Here is a 16,052-nt window from a genome sequence, read left to right as displayed (position 1 = left end):
AACTTCGATGTATCTCATTCTTATAACTTTTTTATAACATCCCCAAAGTAAAAATACCTCAGAATTTAAGTTTGTTTATTTTTAGATATCCAAACTTTAAATATTCCTCTGTGAACCAAAGCTCTTATTTATCTTTAAATACATATATTTCTATAAAAGTGGAATTTTTGAATTGAAGGTCATGTGTGTTTAAGCTAATATTTTTTTTTAAAGAGAGAGAGAGAGAGAGAGAGTTTTTTTTTAATATTTATTTTTAGTTTTCGGTGGACACAACATCTTTGTTTGTATGTGGTGCTGAGGATCGAACCCGGGCCGCACACATGCCAGGCGAGCACGCTACCGCTTGAGCCACATCCCCAGCCCTTAAGCTAATACTTAACAGTAACTCTTAATGTGTTTTACTATTTTAACTTATATTTCCCCAATTCTATTGAAATTACCTGCACAAATATATGAAATTAAATAAGCATGAGGTCTATATGCTCTTAGTTACATTATAAAAATCTGGCAAAAAACATTTTAAAGATATTTTGCAATGCTTGGGATCAAACATGCCAACCAAGCACTCTAGTCCTGAGCTACAGCCCAGCCTGGAGTAATTTAAGAAGCAAATTCCAAAAACAAAATATTTAATTGTTTTTGCATAACAACATTATTTTTTAATCTGATGTGGCAGTAGGGCTACTTGAGGCTTTTGAAAAACTTTCTAAATTTTCAAGTGTATTTATGTCTATTCTTTGATAGGTAGGAACCTTTTGAGAGGAACCTAGGTTTAAAAAAAAAAAAAAAAACCAGGATATTAATCAATAGCTCTGGGGCTACAGGTGCTTGCCTACCATATGCAGGGCCCTGGGTTCTATTCCCAGCACAATAAATAAATAGGCAACAGAAGTCATTTATCTGGATACTGGGGATTGAACCCAGGACCTGGTGCTTGACTCCAGCCTTAGCTACAAACCTAACCCCTACACTAAAATATTAAATTCTCACCCTTTTTGGGGGTGGAGGTTGGTGCTACTGACATTGAACCAGGGGCACTTAGCCACTGAGCCACATTCTCAGGCCTTTTAAATTTTTTTTTTTTTTTTTTTTTTTTTTTAATTTTGAGACAGTATCTAAGTTGCTGAGGCTGGCCTTTAACTTGCAATCCTCCTGCCTATCTTCCAAGTCACTGGAATTATAGATGTACACCCCACAATTTTTTAATAAAATATGTCAATTCAATGTCAGCTTAATTCAGTATGATGTGCTCTCATTAATGAATATGTTCACTTAGTGATATGTTCATTACTTTAAGATATAAAAATGCTAATGTATTTTATAGGTTTGAAAAAGTGGTTTTAAAATGATTTTTAATTATTTGAGCTGTTTAACTTTCAGTTTAAATGAGTAAACTGAGCAGTTTCTACATGTGCTGTATTGGAAGTATCATGGTTAATAAAAATGTGGACTCTGGTATAAAGTGGCTGGCAGAATTTGCACCTGTGCAAAGTCAGTCTGACATAAGGACTCCTACAGCCTGAGGTGGAAGGGCTTTGTCTCCATTTTGTCTCTTCTAACTTGTTGTGTTCAAAATTTAGAAGATAAGCTCAGTAGTGACATTGCTCTGAGATATAGTGCCTTGAGTTACTTGAAGAACATTTAAGGAAAAGACATGATACAAAGAATGCTTTTCATCTTATTTTTAAATAAATTAGCAGTCTGAATGTGTGACTGTTAAAACAGCACCTTGAAGAGCAAATGAAATTACAGCATATGTGACTCAAGTGGTTTTCTTTTCTCCTTTCCCTTGGAGAAGAAGGTTTCAGTTCCCAAGTGACCATGGCTTAGCCAAGATCCAGAAGAATTAGAGAGGGCATCCATTGATGGCCACCCTGCTTGTCACTCCAGATGAGATAGATAATAGCCCAACTTTTCTCTCCCATCACACCAAATCCTACCTTTTATTCCAACCTATCATTTTTCTTAGAAAGGAATATTGTTTGCATCAATGCTGTAGCACAGGTGAGAAACACTGCTTCTTCAAACATGAATTACTATAAATGTCTTGCATGTGACTGTTGCCTGGCCTTTTGTAGTACACTGTAAATAATGACAAGTAATATCATTTTGAGTTGGCAAAGGGAGCAAGCAAACTTTTTTCCCCCATGAATGATGCTTTGCTCACATGTTTATGTGAACAACTTACAATGGGGGAAAATATTTTCTTAGGATAAACATTTCTTACAAAATCAGCTTATTTTTACATAAGCAATAAATATGTATAGTTAGACACTGTCTCAAAAATTAAAAAAAAAAAATTAAAAAGGGCTGGGAATGTGGCTCAGGGGTTAAGTGCCCCTGGATTCAATGTCAGTAGCACCGAAACCCCCCCAAAAGGGTGAGAATTTAAAATACACTTTATTGTATTCTATTTTGAAATTTTTTACAAATAAATGGGAAAAAATATCAAGCATCTGAAAGATGCCTTTATTTCGTATTTTGAATCCTTATCTATCTTGTTTATGATTTTTTTTTTTGAGGTATTAAGGATTGAACCTAGGATTACATATATAAGCAAGCACTCAAGCGACTTAGCTACATCTCCAGCCCCACCACTTTTTTTGAGACAGAGTCTTGATAAGTTGTTGAGTCTGGGCTTCAACTTGTAATCCTCTTGCCTCAGCCTCCCAAGTCACTGGTTGGGATTTCAGGCATACACCACTGCACCTGGCATTATTTTCTTTACTACTACTTTGTCTATTTATTTTCCTATTTGCCTTTTAGTTTTTCTGGTGCTAGGGATTGAACCCACTGTTCATGCATGCTAAGCATAGCTCTACCATTGAGATCCCCAAGGTCCTATAAATTTGATCGATTAATTGATTCATTGGTGCTGGGGGTTGAATTTAGAGGCACTCTACCACTGAGCTACATCCCCAGTTCTTTTTTTTTAATTTTATTTTTATTTTTTAGTTGTAGATGAACACATAGTATCTTGTTTTTTTTTTTTTAAAATGTGCTGAGGATCGAACCCAGTGCCACACACATTTGAGGCAAGTGCTTTACCACTGAGCTACAGCCCCAGCCCCTCAGTTCTTTTATTTTGTAAGAGTGTCAACTCTGTTACTGAGGTTGGCCTTGAACTTTCAATCCTCCTGCTTAAGCCTCCCAAGTTGCTGAGATATAGGCGTGTACCATCATGCCCGGCACTATGTTATCTTTTAAACCATCTCTCTATTTCACCAAAATAAAAATGTCCTCAATTAGAAAACTTGTTTTTTTTCCATTTGAGTTCAAAGTAATCAGTAAGTTACCTGGAAACAGGCAATGTTAACCAATAAACTGGAAAAGGGTTTCTTCTAGAGATAGGTTCTGATTTGTTGGGAGAAAATGGTATGGGTGTGATTATCTTAACTTTTGTGAATGTGCTTCTCTGAAAATTGTCATTTTCTATACTTTGCCCAGGAACATAAATTTCCTTGGATCACCTGGGCACATGGTATATACCTATAGACTCAGCTGCTCTGGAAGCTGAGGTAGGAGTATTACTTGAGCCTAGGAGTTGCAGACTAACCTGGACAGCTTAGATCCTGACTCAAAAAATAAACAAAAAAGGTCATGGAATACAATGTTCTTTTATTGTTTCTTAAAATTTTCATCAACATAATACTTTCAGAGTTACTCTCCTGCCCCTCAAACCTCTAAGGATCACTTGGGTTATCATTTTGTACTTTCCATTGAGCAACAGGACTTATTATAATTTGTAGTACAGGAACCCATTTTCAAATAACAAATTGCTGGAGCAATCTTTAAGTAGACAGATTTGTATTTACAACACAATATGATGATAACTAGTATGTGGTTTATTTTATTTTTTATAGGTTGAATGTAATTGGAATAAATTTATTACTTATGTGACTTTTTCTGTGGTACATAAATTCATAAGTTGGGTTCAATAGTTTTTTGGTTTTTTGGAGGATTTCTTTTTTTTGTTCCAAAATGTTTTTCTGGGATTTTTTTTTTTTTAAACCATGGATTGAACTAGGGGTCACTCAACCAATGAGCCACATCCCCAGCCCTATTTTGTATTTTATTTAAAGACAGGTCTCACTGAGTTGCTTAGCACCTCACCATTGCTGAGGCTGGCTTTGAACTTGTGATCCTCCTGTCTCAGCCTCTCAAGCTGCAGGGCTCATAGGTGTATGCCACCATGCCAGGCTCCAAAATGTTATTTTATGTTTGTTGGTTACTTACACTTTTTCCAAGCAGTATGTGCACATGCCTGAAGAAGCTTAAAGATCCTATCAGGAGAACTTACAGAAATCCAGGATTCACATGTAGCAGTGAGTACAGAGAGCTTCACTATTAAATTTATGGAGAGTGTTGAAAATTTAACTTCTTTAAGGTTTGTTTTGTTTTGTTTTAGAGAGAGAAAGAGAGAGATTTTTTTTTTAATATTTTTCTTCTTTAGTTTTCAGTGGACACAACATCTTTAGTTTTATTTTTATGTGGTGCTGAGGATTGAACCCAGTGCCCTGAGCATGCCAGGTGAGCGCGCCACCACTTGAGCCACATGCCCAGCCCCAATATCTTTATTTTTTATGTGGTGCTGAGGATCTAACCCAGTGCCTCATGCATGGTAGGTGAGCACTCTACCTCTGAGCCCCAGCCCCAGCCCCTTGAGTTTTTATTTTAGATGAAACAGTGGGAGATCTCCACATGAGTATTGACTCCAGGTTTACACTAGCAAGGATCGAAACAGTGTTTCTCCACTAATTTTCCAAATATGCAACCTGTAATACTAGCATGTTGATGAATGTTAGTGAAAAGGTCCATGCAGTAAGTTTGCAAAGCAGTGGGAATCAGCTTGCTTTCTGCAAGACTTCTCAGCACATTCCATATAGTAGAGTATCATCAGTCACTCAGAGGGATAACACAATTCTCTCATTTTCTCTTAACCTGTTTCTCTAACAAGAAAGGTAATGCTTGCATCTTCTTGTCTCTAGGGAAATATAGCAAGTCTCAAATTCTTAATATTGTCATACTGTGACTACCTTTAGTTTGGGAAGTCTCCTGATAGCATTCATTAGTGTTAGTGAAGTCATCTTTTTTTTTTAAACAGGGAAATGGAATTTTTTTCTACATTGTGTTTCAAAAAGTTTTTACCTAAATATGCAGAGGAACATTAAGGACTGCCGTGGAGGAAGTCTTAGACAAGCTCATAATATTCACTCATGTGTTTCATTCAGCAGTTTCTTAACATGCACTCAGTGTACCTTACCAAAGGAACCTTGGCAGTGGTTCCAGGTAATCCATGTCTTTACAGCCATGATGTTCTCACAGGTTTCTGAATGTAAATATGTGGAAAAGCCCCTCTTGAATTGTTTTCATTTTGGCTTTATCTCATCTCCCAGGCCACTGGTCCTTTGTCTGTTCAGGAAACCCAGGAGGGGTTTCTCCCTCAGTTCAAGCACAGTCTCTTTGTTCACTTACTTGATGTGCTACAGTCTCTCTAGTACTCAGCCACCTTTGAACTCAGAGTTTTGTTGAATTCATTTTGGCTGTAACTATTTTGTTCCTTTTTAATGATGATAATTTGTGAACTTCTGTAGCTTTTGAGTAGATGTAACTTTATTGGCACCTTTCATAGGTGAGACATTAATATTTTGACACTGAAGAATCATTAACTTAGAAGTACAATGAAGGTTGCTAGCACAGTGGCTTATACCTGTAATCCCAGCTACTGAGGAGGATGAGGCATGAGGATCACAACTTCAAGTCTAGCCTGAACAACTTAAACATTCTTTTTTTTTAGTTGGTGTTAGACATTTATTTATTTATTTATTTAATATATACTTGTAATCTCAGCAACTCGAGAAGCTGAGGCAGGAGGATTACAAGTGTGAAGCTAGCCTCAGTAACTTAGTGAGCCCTTAAGCAACTCAGTGAGACCCTGTCTCTAAATAAAATACAAAATGGGGCTGGGGATGTGGTTCAGTGGCCAAGTGCCCCTGGGTTCAATCCTCCTTCTTCATCCTCCTCCTCCTCCTCATCATTATCTTAAATGGCAGAAGATGTAGTTCTGTTCCAGAGGTCAATCTCCAGTACTAAGCAGAGGGGTAAAATGGAGATAAGAACCTACAATAATGACTAATAATTGAACATAAAGATTAGATTGTGTTACTGATATAGTCTTATTTTAATGAAGTAATTTATGTTCTTAAGAAAATTTTGAATTTGAATTGTTTTTCTACTGCCTAATTTTATAACAGCTTTTATTGAGATAATTTGATAAGATTGACCTCTTATTGTGTGGGAATGAACCCAGGGCTCCACACATTATAGGTAGCCCTCTAACACTGAGTCATACATCCCCAGCACAAAAATCAATTAATTTTTTTTTTTTTAAAGAGAGAGTGAGAGAGGAGAGAGAGAGAGAGAATTTTTAATATTTATTTCTTAGTTCTCGGCGGACACAACATCTTTGTTGGTATGTGGTGCTGAGGATCGAACCCGGGCCACACGCATGCCAGGCGAGCGCGCTACCGCTGAGCCACATCTCCAGCCCAAAATCAATTAATTTTTAATGTTTATTGGTTTATAGTATACTTGTTGAGTGTGCCGATAATTTTAGAATAATTTTACAATCTAACTTTTAGTTAACAGTCTGATTTTAGAATATTCTATCATCCCACAAAAAATCTTGTGCCCATGAGGAAATCTCACTTGCTGGGCTGGGATTGTAAGTGCTGGGAATTGAACCCAGGTCCTTGCATGTGACAGGCAAGCACTCTGCCACTCTCCATGTCTCCCACTCCTAAGTAATATTCTAGGGATGAGTTTATTCCATGTTTAGTTTATGCATTCATCATTTGGTGACATTTGGAATTGTTTATGCCTTTTGGCTGTTAATACATAAAGCAACGGTGAATGTGCATATTCAAGTTTCTCTGTGAACAAATGTTTCTGGTGTTCTTTGGAACATAGATAGATTTGGTGGCTCATTTATTAACTCCATTTAATTTTTAGAAAGTGCCAAATTCTTTTTCCAACTGACATCATCATTTTACATTGCTACCTGCGTATTCGAAGTCTAATTTCTTTTCATCCTTCCTTTTCTTATTATCTTTTATTTTGGTCATTTTTCATAGATGCAGAATTATTGTTTGATTTTTGTTTTCTTAAATGACTTGATTTTTAGCATCTTTTTATATGCTTATTAATCATTTAAAGATCATCTTTGGAGAATTGTTCAAATTCTTTGCATGTTTTAAAACCAGATATATTTTTTTAAGACGTTTATTTTTTGGAATTAGGAATTGAGTCCATGGTACCGAGCTCCATCACCAGTCCTTTATTTGTTCTTTTTTTTTTTTTTTGAGTTAGAGTTTCACTAAGTTGCTCATGCTGGCCTCAAACTTGTGATCCTCCTGTTTCAATTGCCTGAATCACTTGGATTTTAGGCATATACCACCACATCTGACGAGTTTTTGTTTTTTTTTTTCTTTTTTTTTTTTTTTTTTGTCTTTTTATTACTGGGTTTGCCTCCCTCCCAAACTGACAGGAGTTTTTTTGATTGCAAAATTTCTTCACATATTTTAAATATGAAATGCTATAAGATATGATCTACAAATATTTTCTCAGTTTGTAAGTTGTCTTTTCATTTTATCGTTGGTGTCTTTTATAACATAAATTTTGGGGCTGAGGATATAGCTTAGTGGTAGAACACTTACCTAGCAGAAGCAAGACCCTGGGTTCAATCCCAGTTCTGAAAAAAAAAATTAAGTTTAATAAAGATTATTTCTGCCTATCTCATTTTTGGTGTCATATCTAACTTTGTGCCACAAAAATTTACTACCATATTTTCTTGGAAGTGTTTTCTTATATTTAGCTCTATAATTCAATTTAATTTTTTTTTTTTTTGGTCAGTAAATTCACTCTTTTATCTGTGGATACTTCATTGTTCCAGCACTATTTATTGAACTGAACTTTGTTGTTTTGTTTTTCTTTGGTGCCAGGAATCAAACCCAGGACCTAGTGCTTAGCACATTCCAAGTACTCTCCCTACCACTGATGTACAAGCCCAGCCTAAGTACCACTTACTAAAAAGAGTATTCTTCTCACATGAAATTGCATTTGAATACTTGTCAAAAATAACTGACCATTGAGTGCTGTGGCACACACAGGATTACATGCCTGTAATCCCCGTGGCTTGGGAGGCTGAAGCAGGATGATCACCTCAGCAAAATCGAGGTGCTAAACAACTCAGTGAGACCCTGTCTCTAAATAAAATACAAAAAATAGGGCTGGGGATGTGGCTTAGTGGTTGAGTGCTCCTTAGTTCAATAGCCAGTACACAACCCCCACCCCTACCCCCCACCAATCAATTGACCAAGAGTGTAAGGGTTTCTGTTTTCTCAATTCTGTTCCATTGATATATATGCCTATCTTCACACTAATACCACAACGTCTTGATTATTGTAGCTTTGTAGTAAGATTTGAGTTTGGGAAATGTTTAGTCTTTCGGTCTTTTTCAAGAGACTTTTCTATTCTGTCTTTCTATTCTGTTTTTTAAATAGATACATTTTAGCTTTGTTCAGCCTTATCAAAATTTGCAAAATAAAAAAGCCATTGCAAATTTTTTTCTTTTTGATTTTTCCTATGTATATGCATGTGTGTGTGTGATGCTACTGGGAATCAAACTCAGGGCTTCATGCATGGTATGTAAGCCCTCCAGCTAGTTTTAATTTTGACAATTACAGCATGAATCTGTAGACCACTTTGGAAGGTGTGGCCATTTTAACAATATAAAGTTTTCTATTCATGAACATGAACTTTTTTAGTTGTAGATGGACATAATACCTTTATAAAGTGATACTTTGTGAATTTAGATGTACAAATTTTGCACTTTTAAGCTTTTTTCCAGGTATGTTGTTGTTGTTGTTGCTATTGTAAATGGACTTATTTTCTTAGTTTTTCTTGTTGTAGTGTATAGAAATGCAATTGACCTATATTGTGTTAACTTACTGAAAGGATTTATTATAGTAGTATTTTAGTAAATTTCTTTCGATTTCCTATATGCAAGTTCATATTTGTCTCTTGTTATTTCTATTCTATAAATTACTCATTTTTGCTGACCAGTAATTCACCAAAAAAAAAAAAACTTGGAGTCTAGGATTTAAGTTGCTGAAAAATTTTTGATCCCTATCAGGTAGATATATTGCATACTTGATTTTCTTTATGATTCCTTATATACAGCAGCTAATCTTTATTGTGAAAAATAAGTGTAGGAATTCAAGTTGTATTTAAGCTTCATCAGTATGTGCTACTTTAGAAGCTAAGTAATTGTCCTTTATAAGCTTAAGTCTCTGGTTATATAAGTTTTATCTTTTGTTTTTAATCTTGAGTGTATTCTGAGGGTACTAAGCTTATAGATCTGTAGGCAAAGGTAGCAGAATAATAGAATAAGCCAGGACAGTGCCATAAAAATTAATGAATTAGAGCCAGGCATGGGGGCATATACCTGTAATCCCAGTGACTTGGGAGGCTGAGGTAGGAAGATCACAAGTCCAAAGCCAGTCTCAGCAACTTAGCAAGGCCCTAAGTAACTCAGCAAGACACTGTATCTAAATAAAATATAAAGAAGGGCTGGGGATGTGGCTCAGTGGTTAAGCACCCCTGGGTTCAATCCCCAATACCAGAAGAAAAAAAAGAAAAGAAAAATAAATTAATTAGTATGCTGAGAAAATGACCAGATTTTCATATCTTACATGGAAAAGTCTGTGTAACTAGTAATGAAATACGTGTAAGATAAGATCTTTGAATGGTAGTGGTTGTATAGAAGAATAATGTTGAAGTTGAGAAATCTGGGTGGTTCTTCTAGTTTGGCAAAGAGCTAATTGGTTGTGTTCAGTTAGGAAAGTATTTAACTTTTTTTCTTTTTCCCTGGCGCTCGGTATTGAACCAAGAAACTTAACCATGTTAGGCAAGTGCTCTAACACTGAACCATGACTTCATTTCTATTTCTACCTCTGTAAAAATGGGAGGAGGTGTGGCTGATGATTGCCAATCCTATGCCAACCCAAAATTCAACATTCCCTCTGTCTCAATCCTCTTGGGTATACATTCGTTAACTTCGAATCTCTAACAGTAATTATCAACCTTGGTTTCCTTAGGGATTGCTTGAACTGTTTTACATTAATGCCTTGTTTTGCTTTTCTTCAGTTTATAATTCTTTTTTTTTTTTTTTAAAGAGAGAGAGAGAGAGGAGGGAGAGAGAGAGAATTTTTTTTTTAATATTTATTTTTTAGTTCTCGGCGGACACAACATCTTTGTTGGTATGTGGTGCTGAGGATCGAACCCGGGCCGCACGCATGCCAGGCGAGCGCGCTACCGCTGAGCCACATCTCCAGCCCTTCAGTTTATAATTCTTAATTTGGTTGGGCAGGCTCTTAGGAATAAAAATAAAAATCTCCTTAATTCTAATTTACAAATAAAATTGAGGGCCACTGCCTGAGAGAACAGTTTTGATGTCAGGTAACATTTTTGAGTTTCCATTATTTTACAAATGATGAAATAGACATAGTAATGAGTAGGAAGAGGGAGATGGCATGGTATTTTATGGAGTAATTTGATAGGTTAAATCATTGTATCTGAAGAACAATTCTGTGAAACTATAATGATGGTAACCATTCCCAGTTAGCAGACAGGAAAGTTGAATTTAGAAAAGTTGAGCTGCTCTAGGTTACTGTGCTTATATGAGGAGTGTTGGTTTAGAGACACATTCATATTAACTCATCTGTTCAAATTATGTAAGATAGATACTCAAAAAGATTTTTAGTGTCTCCCATTTTGTGTTTGTCTTTGAAATGGGATAATACCTAGTTAGGAAGAGGAATAGGAGATAATAATCTAAAGTTGGGAGTCTGTATTATTCTTTAAGCCTATGACTTGTAGGCGAAAAAGGTCCCTATGTGTATTTTAAATTACAGTTATCTGGCCACCAGTTGTGATAGAAAGCAGATAGAGTAGGGGGCAGTGTAAAGTTAATTGTGAGAGTAGCATAGTGATTGCTGGGGTTGCCACATTAAGTTAGGTGTTCACTTGGCTTGTGTTCCTTAGAGGTAACTGCTTCAGGTAATACCAGGAGGATCCATTAATCAATATTCTCTTATTAATAGTGACTATTTTAGTTTGTTATGTATCCCTTCCAACTCCTCCCAACTCTCATTTTTAAAAATCCTGTTGAAATAAATAACTAATAGATGCTATCCTCCTTTGCTTTGCTGTATTATTGTTTTGCTGCATATTTGCTTGTGTATATATAGGTAGAACAGTCTATTCTTTGGAGCAATTATTTTGGATACTTTTCTCTGGTTATGGTTCCTTTTAGTCCTTTGTAGTCATGCCTTAGTATTCCTGATAACTAGCCAGTTAATCATCAGTGAGCTGGGCTTTGGAAGTGGTGCTTTGTGGTTGAGCGATTGTGAAGGCTTAATACTCTCCTTCCTCTCCTTTTAAGAATCTGAGAGATTTGGGAAAGCCCTGCATTTAACTCTGCATTAACCTCACTGCCTTTCAACTCTTGGCTTTTGCAAAAATGTGAGACAGAACTGTCGTGGTGTTCTTACCTGTGTTAGGAAAGATAGCTCTGAGAAGCATAAGAAGGATCACCTTAAAGTCCATTTCCTTAAGTAACTAATGTTTTTAGAGTAAATATTCAACATTGTCTGTTCCTGTTGGTTCACTGTGCTTTCTCTTCCTTTAGCCCCCCAGGTTCGCCTAATAGTCTTGGCTACTTCCCTACAGCCGCTAATCTTAGCGGTGTCCCTCCACAGCCTGGCACGGTGGTCAGAATGCAGGGCCTGGCCTACAATACTGGAGTTAAGGAAATTCTTAACTTCTTCCAAGGTTATCAGGTCAGTAGCTTGAAGAAGAAAAATCCTCAGTGCCCTTATTATTTAAGTTTGCTTTGTCTAAAGAATGCAGCCAGGAAGGAAACAGCTTCTCTGAAACTCTCATGTATATATATGTGCTAATGGATTTACTTATGAAAGCAAATAGATCCAGAGTCAGTGTCTAGGAACTGAGTTCAAATTCATCCTCTTGACAAGATTAAGGCTTTTCTATGCCGTCTTAATTCTTTCCATTTAATCTATTGGTTTTTGTTTGTTTTGTTTTTTTAAAGACTTATTGCTACTTTGAGAAGCTCTTCAGGGAACAGAGCAGTACAGTGTTTTCATCAGGAATTGGATTGGTCAAGGAGGTATTTTGTGAGAAGTTGGGTGTCAAATCCTTGATTTATAGAGAAAGCACTTGGGCTGGGATGTAGCTCAGTGGTAGAGTACTTGTCTAACAAGCATAAGGCCTGGGTTCATTCCCCAGCACTTTCAAAAAAAAAAAAAAAGCACTTAAACATGGAATTTAATGTTAAGTATTTAAAAGTGATCAGTCTGGTACCTAATCTGGGTGGGAGGGGATACTGCCTAGCCTACTAGAGAGCCTCAGTGGGTCCTTAGAATGAGTTCTGGGGTAATCTGTGAGTCTTTCATTGGATGATCTGCTACTAATTCTAGTGAGGCTGATATTTGCTCTTATCAAGCTTTTTCTAACACTTCCTGTGTCCATCAGCTATTCTCTGGCTTAAACTAAAGAATGAGGTGCTTTTTGGCAAGAGCTCTTAACAATGACAAAATCTGCTCATTTCCAACTCATCTGGGCAGATACCTTTCCTTTCTCAAATCACTTAATTACCTAAAACCTGAATTCCCTTTCCTGCATTGTCTAAAAATAAATAACTTGCACTAGCAAAAAATTGTCTTTTCTTCCTGGAGCCAAACTTAGTTGGATTCTTCTAAGTTGAAAAACTGTTATGCAGAATAGTTAAATCAAATAGCCCTGGAGCTTTTGCAGCACAGCACGGAAGGGCTATGTATGTGTTTGCAGAGGCTGTTTCATCCTTAGGATGGGTTTACAAGTTGGGATCTATGAGTCATAGAGAATTGTGATCTGAGCTAAAATGACTGATGATGCTATGTGCCTACCACAATTGTCTTAAGGGCTTTAACGTATTAGAAAATATTCTTTGCAAGTAAAGAAAATCCATGAATGATAACAAAAGACTGAATGAAAGTGGACAAAAGTTATCTTTTATTACTGCCTGGCTTAGCACATTCTTACCTAGAATAAAAGTAAGATTCTTACTCATTCTTATTCTACAAATAAGTTTTTTTTTTTTTTTTTTTTTTAAGAGTTAAGTAGATACTTCACCCTTCCCTAAAAAATTATGATGCTTTAAGGAGGGTCTTGAAAGGGTAATAATGTTACTTTAAAACTATATCTGGTTCATTAGATTGAGAAACTTTTCCCAGAAATTCATTGACCAGATAGTTTTAAGCTCATAGAGGAAACATTTTATTTTCTTTTCTTTTGGCGGGGGGGTGTACCAGGGATTGAATTCAGGGGTACTTGATCACTGAGTCACATCCCTAGCCCTATTTTGTATTTCATTAGAGACAGGGTCTCACTGAGTTGCCCAGTGTCACGCTAAATTGCTGAGGCTAGCTTTGAACTCATAATCATTCTGCCTCTGCCTCCTGAGCCTATGGGATTACAGGCATATGCCACCATACCTGGCCTTAATTTTTGTATTTTATTGGCCTATTATAGCAAATCCAAGGAGTTTTCAAGTTTAATGGTCAGCTGGATTAACTTCTTTTTAGTTTGTGTGGTATTTTATGTTCACCCTGAATGAAATTAAGCAGTCTTGCACATAAGTTAATAATGAGAATAAGCAGAATTGTTCTTCTGAAAAGAGTGTTGTGTCTGGCATTTGTGGTTATATATTTTACCACAAATATATAATAGGGATTATTTCTATATTTATGAAGAATACATGGTTCAAAAACGAGCTAAAATAACATCAGTCTGTAGCAGTTATTCTCTTTTATTGTGTGTGGTGCTAGGGATTAAACCCAGGGCCTTGGGCGTTCGAGGAAAGCACTCTACCAACTGAGCTATATGAGACAGGATCTCACTAAATTGCTTAAGGCATGGCTAAATTGCTAAGGCTGCCCTTGAACTTCAATTCTCCTGCCTTAGCTTGCCAAATTGCTGGGATTACAGGCAGGCACCATTGCACCTGTCCAAAGCTCATATTTTCTATTCTTTAAAAGTCTGTGTCTTCTGCCTTTTTATTTGTTGTTTCCTGTTCTCAGTTATTCAGGTTACAGCCAGTCTCTATAGATTCCAGATTTATTTGATTTGGCTTCGTCACAAGACAGTAAAATTAGCGGATAACTTCTTAAGAAGAAAACTGTTAAGTGTAATCTGTGTTTATCTTTACAGTACACTTATCACTGTTGTTGGTTTAATGGGAGGTTTTAATTTTATTTCTGGTTATGACTAAACTTACATAATTTTTCATGATAATTGTATTTATATACATTAGCAAATACCAAGGAAATAATTGAGCAAATGACATTCATTAATGGTCTCTGATTCTGTCATTTAAAAGAAGGTAGAATTTGATGTAATAACTGCATATATCATTTTATAAATACATTATCATTCAAGATAAATTTTTAAACGGCTTTTCCCCAAAATTTCTTCCATAATTCCAGCTTTGTGTTTTCCATAACTTCATTTGGGTTGGGAGCTAAAAAGCCAGAAAGAGGAAAGATTTACAAAAGGGAAGGAGTTCTGATGGTTAAAGCATGTATTAGAATGGGTTCTGCTATCATGTCTGCTTCCTTATAAAGTTAAGCCACCTGAGTTAGGTCTATTTTAATAAATGAGAACAAAATTTCTGAAGACAACATATAATGAAAGTATTTGTTAATGAGGGTGTCATTCTGATGAATATCGTCAGCTTATATGTGTTTTAGTGGGTGGACCTCTTGTTCTGAAAATGATTCTCAAGTATCTCTATATAATTCCTTTAACTTTTTTCCTTTGCTCTTAGCATTCCTTTTGCTATCAATGGCTTTGCATTTCAATCAGTGCTGGTTTTCATTTCTCCACAAAGTAATAACTTTAGTCAATGTCTCTGGATCACTCACTACTAAGATTTTTACTTGGTGCTCAACTAAGAGAGTAAGATTGATATTTTAATTATATTCAGTACTATTTTAAATTCATTGGGTTATTGGGAGATATTGAGTACTGGGCTTATTATAAAATGCCTTGCAAATTATTGGTGCTTTATTATATGATATCCAGTCATACTTGGAAGTATCATGGAAGTTACTGCTCACAAAATCTGAAGCTTTGGTCTCCAAACAAAACTTCCATGACACTTTGTTGGTAGATATATTTGGTTGAAATAATAACCATCCATAGTGACAGCATGTCCATCTTTTGATCTTTTTTGTTTTGACTTGCATTTTAGTATGCAACCGAGGATGGACTTGTACACACAAATGACCAGGCCAGGACTCTACCCAAAGAATGGGTTTGTATTTAAGGGTCCCAGCAGTTAGACCATCCTCAGAAAAGAAGGTAAGGCTTTATGACACACAAGGTAAATTATTATAAAGGACCAAAGAGAGAGGCCAAGTATCTGAAGGTGTTTTAGGAGTCAAAGGAGAGTTTTCTTCTTCTTCTTTTTCTTCTTTTTTTTTTTTAATGGCATTATATAGGGAAAACCTTTTTTTTTTTCATTATTTTTATTTTGTTTATTTTTATGTGGTGCTGAGGATCGAACCCATTGTCCCTCACAAGTGCGAGGCAAGCACTTTGCCACTGAGCCACAACCTCAGCCCTCTTTTTCTTTAATGTGATTTCTGAGTGTCAGAAAACTAAAAGTAATGAAGACAAGAATTAATTTTGTCATCTAAGAAGAAAGTAATTAAGCAATATTTACGGATGAGAGTTGCATATTGTTTGGAGGCAAGAGAAAACTTTTTAAAAGTATACAACTCAGCCAGGCACACCTGTGCTCCCAGCTTTTCAGGAGGTTGAGACAGAAGCATCCTCTGAGTCCAGGAGTTTGAGATCAGATTAGGCAACATAACGAGACCCTGTCTCTAAAACAAGACAGACAAAAGTGCTTATTTTCCAAAATGATTGAA

At 36.1% G+C, this 16,052-nt stretch overlaps 1 protein-coding gene across 3 annotated transcripts in view; it reads left to right on the top strand.

Moving 5' to 3' along the window:
* Positions 1-15,445, top strand: part of Esrp1 (epithelial splicing regulatory protein 1) — a 51,433-nt gene extending 35,988 nt beyond the window's left edge. For all 3 annotated transcript variants that reach the window (XM_026383730.1, XM_026383739.1, XM_026383728.2), the window contains exons 14-15: positions 11,750-11,900; positions 15,371-15,445. In XM_026383730.1, the coding sequence (XP_026239515.1) occupies positions 11,750-11,900; positions 15,371-15,445 (226 nt within the window). The remainder of the gene's footprint in view (positions 1-11,749; positions 11,901-15,370) is intronic.
* Positions 15,446-16,052: the final 607 nt, after the last annotated feature.

Source organism: Urocitellus parryii, chromosome 7 (assembly GCF_045843805.1).
Source record: "Urocitellus parryii isolate mUroPar1 chromosome 7, mUroPar1.hap1, whole genome shotgun sequence".
Classification (NCBI taxonomy): domain Eukaryota; kingdom Metazoa; phylum Chordata; class Mammalia; order Rodentia; family Sciuridae; genus Urocitellus; species Urocitellus parryii.
The sequence above is the reverse complement of the archived record's forward strand: the minus strand, read 5'-3'. Positions and strand labels throughout refer to the sequence as shown.